General features: G+C 41.6%; 1 protein-coding gene across 1 annotated transcript in view; it reads right to left on the bottom strand.

Annotated features, from left to right (window-relative positions):
- Positions 1-668: 668 nt before the first annotated feature.
- The window catches only part of LOC127438134 (potassium voltage-gated channel subfamily H member 1-like), a 104,578-nt gene continuing 89,471 nt past the window's right edge, over positions 669-15,775 (bottom strand). The window contains 2 exon segments of the mRNA XM_051693460.1: positions 669-4,777; positions 4,871-5,231. Of these exon segments, the coding sequence (XP_051549420.1) occupies positions 4,371-4,777; positions 4,871-5,231 (768 nt within the window). The 3' untranslated portion in view covers positions 669-4,370.

Raw genomic sequence — 15,775 nt, 5'->3', positions numbered from 1 at the left:
TCACTAGTATTTTTAAAATGGTCCTGCAGAGAAATACATTTTTAAAAGTCCTTAAATATTCCATGTGGTCTCTAAATTAATATGAGCTCATAAAAGCTACATGCATAATAATGATAAAAGAATAATAGTTTTATATGGTGTGTAAATAGTATTAAATGGAATACTGCTTGTCACTTACCTATATTAAGTATTTTTGTAAACTACTACCTCTATGTATATTTTTGAATTGAGGAAAATTTATTGATTTTTTTTTCCAAGTGACTGCAAAATATAAAATACTTTAATGTAAACATTTGACATGTCAATCAACACTGTTTTTCTTGTGTATATATGTGATGCATTTTTAAAGAGATCAACATAGGCAGACTATAATAATAATAATAATAATAATAATAATAATAATAATAAAAATTAAGTACAATTCCTGTAATTTATATATCCATTTTAAGATAATGAAAATGAGATCAAATCTCTATATTGAGGCTCATAACCTGATGTGAATGATTTCACATGGGTGATTTGAGAATGTTATAAACACAAATAAACACACAAATAAATGGACTAAAATAAATTACAAATTAGTGCACAGACTAAAGTTAAAGATAACAAACACAAACACATGAAAGCAGAAAATTTACATACAGAATATTTATTTTCAAATAGTTGATTTTTGGTTTGTATATCTATGCTACGTACATGCAAATCTTTCCCAGTGCTAGTAGGAATGTGTTGGCATTTGCTATAATTGAAGCCTCTTACAGTCATGCTAATGTACTACAATAAAAGCAAATAAATTAAACAAATACAGGGGAATTTTAACTGCACTTATTCTGCAACTTTCAAGAATTTCTTAAAAAGAAGAAGCTAAATCATTGTCCTTGCGCATATGATAATACATGTACGCATAGCAAAGTGAAAACTAATTTTTTGCTAAAAATGTCAAGTTAAATAGGCAGCAATGTGGGGATGTTACAAATCAAACCTGCGGCATTAAACATCTTGAAAATACAAACAGTAATTAGTTTTAATTAACCAGATTAATCATTGCATAATTATAATTTCATTCCCAAAGAGGATATTCTCCATTATATCCTCTTCATCAAACTTCAGTAATAAAGTATTTCCATTATACAGTGTAATATAATCTAATAATAATTACACTTCATATCTTGCAATAAAAATTATCTGAAAAATGTACAGCATATGCTAAAACCTAATGTAAACGTAGGACCACCATTACTTCAAGCATTCAAATATTTTGCAATTCAAATTTTCTGTCCCACTTTATATTAGGTGTCTTTAACAAGTATGTACTAACATAAAAGTACATACAATACAATGTATTTATTGTGTAAATATGTGATTTTTTTCTGCAAAATTATCACAAGATTCAAATTTGCTGCTACTGAGGTTGAGGTACGGGTAGGTTTAGGGGTAGGGTTTAGATTAGGATTAGGGTTTAGGATAAGTGTTGGGGTAGAGTTAGGTTAACAGTGTAACTACAGATATAATTAAAAGCAAGTACTTTTAAGTACAATACAATAACACATATGTACATAATAAGTACATTGTATTAAATGCTTAAGTACATAGTAGTTAAAGACACCTAATATAAAGTGGGTCCAAATTTATTGCTTATCTTTGTCAGATTAAACAAACCAAAATGGTACAGTACAATCAGTAAATTGGTGTCCTATTTGGCTTTCACAGTGTATACACAGATTCATTCTGCATACAGTATACACATTGTATCAAAAAGAAAAACATATAACTGTTCAATGCAAATTTTGAAAACCGTTCAAGACTTAAAACATTTTTGACAAGCTACGATGTACCAGTGTGGTGATGAGGACGTGGCCGAGCGATGTCTGTGGAGAGCGAGGCCACGAGAGGAAGAACGGTAAGGATTGACACCTGTGGGAAATTATCTTTAACAGCTGTTTGTGTCTGCAATGACAGCTGAGAGGGAAATAAAAGAGTAGTCCAGTCTGCCAGAGGTGGGAGAGAGAGACACATGAAGCTATGTGTGTGACTGTGTTTGATGTACTGCTGAAAAGTAGAACATTTTGTGTAGAACGCTGAGAAGCGTGTCAAATAAAACAGTTAAGTTGGATATTTACCTGGCCTCCTTTATAAGAAAGAAAGAAACCTGTCATGGCCACTTTCCAACTCTTCTGTGGAAATTATATTTACAAAAAAAAAAAAAAAGAAAAACAAAAAAAAAGAACCAGACACTTCATGAAAGCAAATACAGTTTTATATTATAAAAGGGAATACAATTTTGGCGAGAGTGCTATAAATCACATGCTAGTTTAACACTAGTCCACCTTATTCCATTTATTGCCTAATTTAAAGCTTACTGTAATTGATTCTCGTATAAATACAGACTATGACATATGCCCCCATTAATACACTTTAAAAGGTTATCCGTTTTGTCTATACACCATATAAGTTGATTGTTTCATAAGGTAAATCTGTTAAGTATAGTACATAACACACTTTTTGATAAAAAATAAAATAAAATAAAAAAAGATCAGTGTTTAGCATTGCAATTTCCCTTAAGTTTTCATTTAACTGTATATTAAAGTTCATCGAAAATAAGATTTATTAAGCAGTTCAAATGCACACAGACAGTAGTACCTACTTTCCATCCATCAAAAATTCAACAGTTGGCAAATTTTGGTTATTTAACTTAACTATTGCTGTCGCATTATTAAGAGCACATCATTTTACCACATACGTGGTATTAAATTGTAAAAAAATAAGTACCAAAATAATACTTTTTGAAGAAACACAACAACCAGGTTTAAAATTTTTAGTAAGACAAAATAGTCGCATGACAATTCAAAACAATTTGTACCAGATAGCAAAATCGTATGATACTGTACGACTTGTCTCATACAAAAAGATACGACTTTTATACCCATAGAAACCAATTAATCAACAAACAGAATTTCAAATCGATATAATACTGGCATAACATTTTTGCTAGCCTCCTTTCCAACACTTTGCTTTAAGAAATGACAGTTAATGAATTATGTTACTCATTCAATTTTATTTCTGCAATACCATAATCTTAATAGCATCGGTTCGTTAATTTTTTTCTAATGGAGTAAAAGTCGTATGTTTTTGTACAAACCACCTCGTACGATTTCACCACTTCATCACTGCTATTATGACTTATCAACAGTACGTGCATGTGCAAGGTAGTGCTACTGTATTTAACTGTCCTTACTAATCGTTGTAAATAAAAGGGCCTCATTCATGAAACATGAGCAGAACAGATTTGTGTGAATTGTACATGAATCCATTTTTATGTAATTTTTTTTGCATTGAATTTAAAGGTTTTACAAACAAATTACACATAAATTCTACTCATATTTCATGAATCACGCCCATTGTTCAATAATTGTACACAATCTCGTCTTTAGCTACATTTATTGACATATTTGCTGACAAAGAAATCTGATATTAAAAATCAGAAAGTGACAACAGTTGTGAGAGAAAAGGCATGGTCACATTTACCTTTGCACGGCAAAATTCCACAGCCGAAATACAGTCATCCAAATGGGAATTTACAGGATCAGGAATTTTGCTTTATGGTGGAATTTCCTACTACTTCTACGGCTAATTCTGCATTGGGGTTTAAGTTTAATGAATGTTGACACACAAATTCGCAGCATTGACATTTATCTTTTCACAGTGAAATTCCGAGAGTGAAATACAGTCATCACAATGGGAATACGCATGGTCAGACATTTTGCCTGATGGATTTTGTGGGCGAAATACCGTCATCTCAATGGGAGTCCACTCGAACAGGAATTTTGTATGATGGACTTTGTCATACAATTTCACAGAGTTGAACCATAGAAATTTGCTTGGTTTGGAAGCAACCTCTGTGTGGGCAGTGCTTCATACATAACTACACTGAATATTTGTAGCAAAACATTTTAGGGGTGAGTTTCTTTATAACTTCACACTTCCAAAGTATAAAGTACAACATAAAATGATGCTGCTTGACGAGTAGTGGGTTTCACCCTTGCTTCATATTCACCTAAGCGAAGTAAATGTGGTCACGCCTAAAGACTGGTGACAGTTGTGCATTTCACAGATACAAATACTTGTTGATTTAGATAACCATACAAAAATGTCAACCATTGTACAAAGAGTTCACAGTTATTTTTCATTGTATTGATATATTCAAAGTTCCAAATGATTCCCAGCATGACTCTTCATCATGAAGGTCAACAACTTCTTGTCGTTGAAGTAAGATGTGTTGATAAGTAAGATACTAGACGAGGTCAGTTTGGCTTTCACAATAACAGGACCAAACAGTGATCCCTTCAGCCCACATGTCCAATTAAATGCAGTTAAGAGAACATGTCATCATCTTTTTCTGTATCAGGAGAGTCGGGTCTTGATATGTCAAACAGGTGTGAAGATACTGAGGACTTTCTGGCTTTGAGAAGTCTGAGCATCTCGGCAATCTGGTTTTCAAGCACGTACATTCTGTTGTTGAGCAAGTGGATATCTCCTCGTAGTTCCTGCTTCACTTCTGTAAAGCAGGCCTGAAGACTCTGTTCTGGAATGGGGTAGAATGCTCGGCGCCCTTCAGGCTGCACTGGGCTCCGATCCTGAGGGGTTCTAGAGGTACCGTCACCCATATTGTCAAGTCGCAGCTCACTCTTTGTGATGCCACTGTCGCACGAGTCCGTCTTCTTGAGGTACAATTCATCTTGTGACTTAGTCCTATCTGGGAGCGTCTCCATGGACTCTGCTTTGGACACAGAACACCAAGAGAGGTCAGACTTGACTGTGGTGTCTTTAAAGCGACCCCAACCTTTATTTTTGGGTGGTTCGGCTGACTTACTTCCTGTATATTTTCCATTGGGGGCCATAGGAGTGCAAAGTTTTGCTCTACATGAAGTTCTAGAGGATATTGAAGAGGAGGCTAAAGAGGCAATTGGTGTGGCTGGACTTTCAGTGACTGTGACAGTGCTAGTTGGCACCTCGTGTACCATGGTCTTCTCCACACGGACAGGACCTCTCTCTATATCCTGTTCCCCTTGGCTGGCTCGCTCCGCCGCCAGTCGTGCTTCTTTCTGTTGACGAAATCGTTGGAAGAGACGGCGCACGGGGTGGTCTGGGGGAAGATTGAGAGGGGCTTCATTCTTCCTTCTCAGCATCTCTTCTTCCTCCCGTTTGACATCACTTATTTTACGGAAGACGATCTATGTGGTTCAAAAAGAATAATAGAACAAAACATTTAAACAAGCAGAATTGTAAATGAACAGTTCACACAATATGAAAATTCTTCTGAAGTAATATGAAGGGTTGTGAACCGAGAACAAAGAATCGAGCTGATTCCATATTTTCATCCATATGTTTGATCCACATTTATAGATTTTCGAAAATTCTGGAAATGTATGGTTTTCATGATTTTTGGTTCCGTTAACTCAAACATGCATTCTTGTGCCAATGTAGACGCAACACCATGCTTAAATACTCTGACAGTGTTTCCTGCTACCACTCAGCAGCATTGCAACACTGCTATTGAATCAGCAGTGTGAAACATACAGCACAACCACTGTAGTCTGATTCCCCAAAAATTACTAGTGTCGGTTCTTTTGAATTTACTGTGCAATCCATACAGCGCAACCAGCGTAGTCCATTTGCCAAATGCATGACTCTTCTGAGCCAGTTCATTTGAATCTACAATGCAAAACATACAGCACAACCAGTGTAGTCTGATTCCCAAGCAGGTGACCCCTTTTAAACTAGCTTAACCAGCTTCATAAAAAAGACCATGCTGGTCAACCAGCATCACCAGCTAGGTTTTGCTGGTGAAAAGCATGGCTTTGCTGGTCCACCAGCTAGACCAGAACCAAACCAGCACTGACCAGCATAAACCAGCCTAGACGAGCATGGGAATTGCATGCTGGTTAAGCTGGTCTTTGTTGCAGGGAACATTTTACTGCCAAACTCACTACTCTCTTGTTGTGACAGATTGCATTGGAATCTGATTACCTTAGGGACTGGGGTCATAAATTAACTGCAATCTATCTCACACAAATCCATGTGATATGGATCTGAGGATAAGGCTAGTTGTGGTCTTGTTTACCTGGAGGTGGAAGCCATTAAAAATGCCATGCAAACAAATCTATCTGGGCTCTTGACCCTCAAGCTTCTTAAAAGATGAGGAGCAAGTCATATTATTCCTTTTGAGCAAGTGTTTGCTAGAGGGGTTAGTTACTGCTAGTCACTGCTATCTTTAGCTTCGTGATGCACCATAGACAAACATATCAGATATGTCAGTAAAGAGTGTATTCAATTCACCGAAGGTATCTTTCTAAGCAATAATTTGATAAGGGGCACATCCTGATGATGACCGTGATTTTTCCAATTAGGTTGTGTTGAACAACATTCTTGTAGGTCTTGGAACAATACTTTCAATCAATCAGATTTTAGGGTAAAGGTTAGAGCAGTGGTTCCCAACACTGTTCCTGGAGGCTCCCCAACCCCACACATTTTGAATATCTCCCTAATCAAACACACCTGATTCAACTCATTAGCTAGTTAGTAGAGACTCTACGACCTGAATTGGGTCAGTCAGATAAGGGTGATATACAAAATGTGCAGTGTTAGGGGCCCTCCAGGAACAGGGTTGGGAACCACTGGTTTAGAGTTAGGTTTAGGGTCAGGATTGGGGTTAGGGCTTCAACAACTTTTTTATCAATCTTCCAATTTTCTCTGATTTAGGTATTTAATGCTGGGGTTGGAAAGTTTGATGCATCAATGGAGAAAGATGTTCTCAGTAGGGGCTAGGTAAAGCTAAACAGCCAAACCTTGATACCTTGGTTAGAACTATGTTTGTTTGACAGATATTTTGTTACAGGACCAAAAAAAAAATGTTGATCCAAGAACATGTCTTCCTAGGTCATGCATGGTTATCTTTCACAAGACAAGACAATCTCTTTCCAAATCCAAGACCCCACCAAAGCTGATTTGATCTGAAATGTGCTTCAGCTTCTATACCTGTTACGTAATTGTCTGAGTCAATATGAAAATGGAAGAGTACTGACGTATCCGGCAGATATTCCAGGCTTTGCTCAGCCAAAATGGTGGACATCAGCTTTCCATGCCCTATGGTAATGATATCTCCGGGTTTTTGTGCTTAATTATGAATTAACCTGGAGGCTAAATGAAAACAACATCCCTGTTTTGCTTCTTCATGTTGGATAGAGGTTTATTTATTTTGTTTAGCTATGCTCTGCACGAGGCAAACAGCCCAGAGAGACAAGTGGCTGTGGAATAACCTACTTGTGATGTGAGGTCCAACACTGAGTTGCAAGGTCGTTCCATGGGTGGCCACGCGATGTGTCCCGTGGCACCACGGTCCATCAAGCAAAGAGTTACTTTAGCCATCGCTACTGCTTTAATTCTTGAAAGATTAATGAGATGTCCTGGTATACTAATGGTTTCACGATTAATAATGTCTGAAGATAAAGAACTCACATTAAAGGGCAGGTTATGCTGAACCAGCTAAGACTAGCAAACCATCTTAGGTTGGTTTAAGACGTTTTTTTGTTTTTGTTTTTTTTTAACAGAGAATGCATTGCAACGCATTCAGTGAATACATCCAATATGGCGGACAAAGCAAAATTTATGTTAATTATAAATCTATTTATATTTAATTCAATACCAAAGAGTATAAAAAGTTCAATCTAATTAAAACCCAATATTTGTGTGTAATTTTATGCTCATTACAGTTTCACATTAGTATTAACATTAGCTTAGCAATAAGCTAACAGCAAACTCAATTAGGATTAATTATAAATGTAATGAATGTCAGAGACATGGCAAGAGTGGGATCTAAATGCTGCTCTAATATATACGTAAAAACACAAATCAAACATGAGAAAATCTCAACCTAAACACTGGAGACACTAGAAAACAAACATGACATCTGTGAAGGACAAGAACCAACAAAGACACAGAGAACATGATGGCAATAAATACACAAGAGCAAATGAGGTTAACAAAACAAATTAACAACACTGGGGAGCAATCATGGGGAACACAGAAAACAGAGACAACAAGAGTGCTCCACAAGAATTTCAAAATAAAAGACGTTACAAAAACCAAAGATACACTACAGAGTTGTTACAATAAAACAGATTACAGTATTTTATCCAATATTTGTCTTTTGAAATTGTATGCTTTTTAGAGTGTCACGTTGTTAGCTTTGCCATATGGAATCAATTGTAAAACAGACTATTTTACCCAATATTTATGTGTAATTTTAAGGTAACTACAGTTTTACATGGTTAGCTTAGCAATAAGCTAACACCAAACTCAACTGGAATTAATTATAAAACAGACTATTTTGGCCAATATTTTTACGCTATGTAATTTCATTCTTATTAGAGTTTCATGTTGTTAGACAGTAATATGCTAACAATGAACTCAGTTGGAATAAATTGTAAAACAGACAAAACATTTTGCTAGGCTAGATTTTTTACATTGTACGTAAGCAGTGTCATCAAGGCAGCACACTAGATCTTGGAACAGAGCAATAAAGTTCCTTTTGTCATATTTAGATTACCCTGCAGGACCCCCCCCCCCCCACTTCCCGATGAAGCCACGTTTGTTTTGTGACGTATTGTGAAGTGTAAAAATAAATGGATTCGATTTTCTGTCGCATGAGACGGATTGTTCTGTGACGTGCTGGTGCAGGATTGGACTGGAGGAGGATAATATTCAGCAGTGTCATTTTTCTTCAATGTCCAAGCTAAAGATGAGTTTTATGGGTTGATAAGGTTCATATTGTAGCTTATTGCAAGAGTAAAGCACAGCGATCTGTCCTTCTATTTAACTGTCTGCTAAACAAAAAAAAAAAAAGGTGCTTATTTCTGAATGTAGATTCTGAACCTTATCAGCATTCTGTGGAGACTTACATTTTCATAATAATGTAGAAAAATAACATACCACATAATCTCAGCTATTGAATAATATACTCTGAAAATCTGAAAAGTAATGTTGTCAAGATGCTAAAATTTCTGTGGTTGAACAATACCAGTACAAATTTCAAGATTCTACATACCAATTTGTTGTGAAACCACAACAAAAACTATTCTTCTACTAAGCTACTTTTAAAAAAAGTTAAATATTAATATCTCTTAAAAATTAACAAATTAAAACTCACAACCCCCCTCATGTTGTTCTAAACTCGTCTGACCTTTCTTTTGTGTAACACAAAAAGAGTAATTTAGCTACATTTCCAAGGTACTTTTATTCACACAAAGAAAGATAATGATGACTATGACTGTCAAGCTCCAAAAAAAGAATAATCATCATACTTTCACACCATAAACGTAATCCATGTTATTATTGAGCAGTCCAAGCTATTGTGTGGCTTTTGAAGACTTGAAATATAGCTCACGAGTTGTATGGCCCACTAATTTATACCTTTGTGGTGTTTTTTGGAGCTATACAGTCACCATTCACTTTCATCCTATGGAAAAGAACAGCATGGACAATCTGCTAAATATCTTAATTTGAGCGAAGGTGAGATAATGCATATTTATTTTTGAACTATCCCTTTAACACGGTGGTTCTCACCTTTTTTTACTACAAGGCCCCACATTGTCCAAGACCATATTAAAAGGCCCCACTTGTAGACTAAGATAATTCCTTTGGTACTTCTGCCGTACAAATGACAAAGCAACCTTTTTATTAAAAGAAATTAGGAGTGTAAATAGATTAAATTAATTAATTGCATTACATTTTGTGATTCCAGAAGTTGTATGTTGTAAACATCAGTTGTTGAAATATTATGTCAGTCTACATGTTGTACGTCTTGATGTTAGCAGTTTTTTTATCATTTTAATAAAGTTACATTTATAAACAATTTATGACTTATATAACACTTTACAATAAGGTTCTATTTGTTAACATTAGTACATGCGTTATGAATCATGATTCATGAACTAACAATGAACAATATTTTACAGCATTTATTAATCTTGGTTAATGTTAATTTATGAAAACACTATTGTTCATTGTAAGTTCTTAAAGCATTGACTAATATATGGACCTGCCGGTGGGTCCAATGGGTGGTGCTATATCATGAAAAAAGTTTATGTTTACATCGTTAAAGTCCACGTATACATAAGCCAGGAATATGAGGTATAATTTGAATGCTTAGAATCTGAACTTTTCATAAATAACCATCACTTCTGCATTTATGTTATAAAGAATTACAAAACAAGGGCTCAAAAATATTTGTGTCACAAATTAGCACCCCCAGGGGTAATGGAGTAGAAATATTTCTATGAAAATAAAAGTCTTTCACATAAATGGACAAGTCATAAATCAAATGAAAGCTCAGGAATGTGACTGTCCATTTTATTTTGTTGCACTAATAACACAGTTTGAAAGATTTTCAAATACAACAAACATACAAACATTTCAATTATGCTCCTATAACTGCTGCTGTAAGCCCCAAATAGCCAAAAACTTAGTATCTGCTTTTACCTCAGGCAGTTTTCAAAAAATACATTTGCCATTTTTTTTTACATGTCTGTGAGCTTGCTTGGCTGAATAATCTAATGTTATATCTTAGATGTCCAGAACAGAATATGCCATCCAGCAGGAAAAGCATGGTAAACAAATCATATCACAATATGATATGATAAAATGCTATATATCATAGCAAAGAAGAGGATTTCAGCTATCTAATGACACATAGATTGAGTACACACAGAGGCTAGTACACACAGAGGCTGAGATATTCAATGAAACAAAGAGGGTGGTGCTTGAACTGAAAATTAGACTAAATGTCTATGGACGAGCACATCTGTGAGGGCTAAAATTGCATTAGAGCACCACCTACTTTTCAGATCTGTATATTGTGATGGAATGTGATAGAGAGAGAGAAAAAACTGCCTTCTAGTGCAAGAGTTCTTAAATGTTCTTGGCTCAGGACCCAAATTAGAAATTTTGTGTTTACCTGGGACCCACACTTACAAAACCGATACGCTGTATTTGCTATATCCTTTAATTTATTTACTTTTTTATAACTAAAACAATTGTGATATATACAGAAGACTCTTACAGAAATCATTATTATTCTTTCACAGACTCTAAACAAATGTAACAATTAAGCATGCACACAAACATGAACTCTCAAACTGTAGAAATAAAGAAACAAAATATGTTGATATTGATAAAATCAATTGCATCCATTTTGAACTGGAAAGCATCATATTTTGAGGGCTAAAATGCTGGTATAAAAAGAGCTGGTATGCAACCACTCATTCCGGTTTTGTGCTGAGGAGCCGAGACCAGGTCCATTTCAGCAGGTAGTTCAGCGTTGTGGCAAGAGGTACACACATCTCTTTCCCTCCATCTGGGAACGGAGGTTACGAAAGTAACCAGGACTTTCCCTATCTGTCACTCACTCGACGTTGTGTCGATGTAGTGACACTAGAGGTCCCTATACAAAACACCACAACTAGTTGAACTGTGTTATGTGAACTGGTGGTGTGTGAAGGGCAGACTGCTGTGTGTCTCGTAGCCAGCACACCAGGCCGTCACGTAACCTCCCCCAACGCTCTTATAAGCGTCAAACGGTCCATCAGGAACAAGTCGACTGCCCAACTATAGGGACAGGCTAGTCCAATCAAGGCCTCTTTTCCCTCTCTTTTCTCCCCAAAAAGAGTATAATTTGTTAACTGACTGGGAGCCATAAGTGTCTGCGTCGGAGTGTGTCCCTCCCAAGGGGAAGATACTGCGGAGATCACACCCCACCCAAAAAGGGGGGGGGGGGGATTTTGAGTGGAATACGTTACATGGTCTTACCGAGTCTTGTCAGAAGTATGTCATGTGGAGAGGTCCCATGGTAGGTCCTACCCGAAGGGGGAGGAGTTTCTACAGAGCGTCGCGAGGAGCGTGAGATCCGAGAACCACATCTGGGTGGGCCAGTAGGGTGCTACTAGGATGATCTGCTCCTCATCCTCCCTGACCTTGCACAGGGTCTGTGCAAGTAGGCTTACTGGAGGAAATGCATATTTGTGTAGTCCAGGGGGCCAGCTGTGTGCCAGCGCATCTACACCGAGGGGTGCCTCGGTCAGGGCGTACCAAAGCAGGCAGTGGGAGGATTCCCGGGAAGCAAACAGGTCTACCTGTGCTCAACCGAATCGACTCCACCTGCTGGACCACCTGAGGGTGGAGTCTCCACTCTCCCCAGAGGGTAACCTGATGTGACAGCACGTCCGCTGCGGTGTTGAGGTCACCCGGGATGTGAGTGGCTAATAGCGACTTGAGGCACTGCTGACTCCAGAGGAGGAGATGACGGGCAAGTTGTGACATGCAATGGGAGCGTAGACCGCCTTGGCGGTTGATGTATGCTACCGATGCTGTGTTGTCCGTCCGGACCAACACGTGTTTGCCCTGGATCAATGGCCGAAACCTCCACAGGGCGAGCAGCACTGCCAACAACTCTAGGCAGTTGATGTGCCAATGCAGCCGTGGGCCAGTTCAGGAGCTGGCGGCTGTGTGCCCGTTGCATACGGTGCCCCAGCCCATCTTGGAAGCATCTGTTGTAACCACGACGTGGCTGGAAACCAGCTGTAGGGGAACCCCTGCCCGTAGAAATGCAAGGTCGGTCCATGGGCTGAAGAGGCAGCGACAGATCGGTGTGATGACCATGCGATGTGTCCCATGGTGCCATGCCCATCTCGGGACTCGAGTCTGAAGCCAGTGCTGAAGCAGTCTCATATGCATCAACCCGAGCGGTGTTGCTGCTGCTGAGGATGCCATATGCCCCAGGAGCCTCTGAAAAATTTTCAGCGGAACCGCTGTTCTCCATCTGAATGCCTTCAGACAGTTCAGCACCGACTGTGAGCACTCGTTCACAAGGCGTGCTGTCATCGAGGCTGAGTCCAACTCCAAACCGAGAAAAGAGATGCTCTGAACCAGGGAGAGCTTGCTCTTTTCACAGTTGACCCAAAGCCCCAGTCGGCTGAGGTGCTGGAGCACGAGGTCCCTGTGTGTGCACAGCAACTCTCGAGAGTGAGCTTGGATTAGCCAGTCATCGAGATAGTTGAGGATGCGGATGCCCACTTCCCTTAGCGGGGCAAGGGCAGCCTCTGCGACCTTCGTGAAGATGTGAGGGGACAAGGACAGGCCTAAGGAGAGGACCTTGTACTGGTACGCCTGGCCTTCAAAGACAAACCGCAGGAAGGGTCTGTGTCGAGGTAAGACCGAGAAGTGAAAGTACGCGTCCTTCAGGTCTACCGCCGTGAACCAATCTTGATGCCGGACACTCGCTAGAATGCGATTTTTGCATCAGCATCTTAAATGGGAGTCTGTGCTAAGCCCGGTTCAGTACTCACAGGTCCAGGATTGGTCGCAACCCACCGCCTTTCTTCGGTGAGAAGGGCTGTAGAACCTTTTCTTCATCTCGGCTGGAGGGACAGGCTCTATTGCGCCCTTGCGCAGAAGGGTAGCGATCTCTGCACGCAAGGTAGCAGTGTTCTCGCCCTTCACCGAGGTGAAGCGGACGCCGCTGAACCTGGGCGAACTGAATCACATAGTCAAGTCGGACGGTCCGGGTCAGCCATCGCGACAGGTTGGAAAGCGCGAGCCATGCGACCAAACACCGGGCAAGGGGGACCAAGGGAATGATCACGTCGGATGTACCGGCGGGTGGGGCCTCACGGCGGGGCGGGGCTCGAGGTGCCATGTCGATGGGATTCGAGCCCTGTGGCCGTGCTGAGTCCAGGGACATCAAAGCACTTACCTGGCTCCTGCCGCTCACCATAAGATTGGCCGAGGAGGGGGGAGGAGGAGTCTCGTCCCCGTAGTCCACCGGAACCAATCTCGTGTGGGTGTGTTTGTGCCACAGCTGGGTGCACAGGGGCGGGGGGACCGGCGCTGGAGCGCCATACCTGCAAAGATGGGATGGTGGATGGTGGTCATAACGACGGCTGTGCGCACCGGACATGTGACCCAGGGAACAAAAAAACTGCTCTTTTGTTGAATTTTTGGGTACCGCAGCCTCTTGGACATGCGGCGAAATTAAATGAAAACGAATCAAAAGATTCTCCTCCCGGCCCTCCACCGGGGGATGGAGTGGTCTGCTCACCAGCTCCGGAGAAGCGGGTCTCCTTGCCCCTGGGTCACCCGTCTCAGGGGTGCTTCAAAGCCTTCCTCGGGTTCTTGGCGGCCGGCCGTGAGACGGGTGGTGTCTGCTTCCTGCGCTGGGCTCAACGCCGGGGCCGGACCACGGGGGCGGGCTGCGGCGGAGCCGGTGTTGTAGTTGCAGGAGGACACCCTTGGCGACGAGCAGATGGGGTGCGGGGTCTTGAGGCACGCCGGGGCAGGATATGTTGTATGGCCTCCGTCTGCTGCTCCGTCGCCGAATAGGCCAACCTGGGAGATGGGGGCGTCAAGGAACCGTGCCTTGTCAGCCTCTCGCATCTCAACCAAGTTGATCCAAAGGTAGCGCTCTTGGACCAACAGGGTGGACATCGCCAGCCCGAGAGACCGCGCCATGACCTTCGTCGCCTGGAGAGCGAAGTTGCTCACCGAGCGCAGTTCCTGCATCAATCCCGGGTCAGAACTACCCTCGTGCAGTTCTTTTAGCGCCTTGGCTTGGTGTACTTGCAGGAGAGCCATGGTGTGCAGGGCAGAGGTGGCTTGTCCAGCGGCACCGTAGGCCCTAGCCATCAGGGACGACGTGAACCTACAGGCCCTGGATGGGAGTTTTGGGCGCCCTCGCCAGGTGGTGGTGCTCTGCGGACACAAGTGCACCGCGAGCACCTTATCCACCTGGGGGATCACCGAATACCCCCTGGCCGCTCCACCATCAAGGGTAGTGAGAGCGGGGGAGCTGAAAAACCAGGACCGGGCAGTAAAAGGTGCCTCCCACGATCTTGTCAGCTCCTCATGCACTTCCGGGAAGAAAGGAATGGGGGCGGGGCGTGGCCGTGGGCGGCGCCCCGAGCCCAGGAACCAATCGTTGAGTCACGAGGCTTCAGGGGAGAGCGGAGGGTTCCACTCTAGCCCAACGCTCGTGGCCGCCCGGGAAAGCATGTCCGTCATTTCCGCTTCGGCCTGGGACTGGGCGACCATTCCCAAAGGAGGAAGCCCAGTCGAAGCCTCTGCATCAGACTGGACGAGCCTGCTCTCCGATGCTGCGGTCGATAACTCGTCTTCTTCGTGGGCTCCGAACGAGATGTCGAAGTCGCCCTGAGATGAGTCCGAGCGCCCGACCGGGGCAAGCGAGCATGCTGGGGAATGGGAGGTCCGTGGGGGGATACCCAGTGGAGGTGGTCCCATTGAGGTCCCCAAATCGCCCCCAGTGCTACCCGGCACGGCCTCATACCCGTAGGTAGAAGGACTGAGGCGGGGAGCCGCTGGGGTGGCTTGCTTTCTTGCGAATGCAAGCCGCGACCGCAACATTGCCATGGTTATGTTCTCGCAATGAGGACAAGACCCATCCACAAACGATGTCTCCGCATGGGCAGCGCCCAGACACGTAAGACAGCGATCGTGGCCGTCAGAAGCAGAGAGATAATGACCGCAACCAGGAATAACACACAAAAGACCGCTCTTTTAGAAAGAAAATATACTCTTTTTTAGAATATACTCTTTTAGTTGTTTCTGCCGAAGTGCCCAGGAGCGTTCTCTGCACTCCACGGGTGCAGAGGGGGAAAAAGCCGCAATTTCAATTCTAAACAGGACGGCTGTTTGAAAGAAAGTTTTATTT

This window comes from Myxocyprinus asiaticus, chromosome 49 (assembly GCF_019703515.2).
Source record: "Myxocyprinus asiaticus isolate MX2 ecotype Aquarium Trade chromosome 49, UBuf_Myxa_2, whole genome shotgun sequence".
Lineage (NCBI taxonomy): Eukaryota > Metazoa > Chordata > Actinopteri > Cypriniformes > Catostomidae > Myxocyprinus > Myxocyprinus asiaticus.
This window is presented reverse-complemented; position numbering and strand designations above follow the sequence as displayed.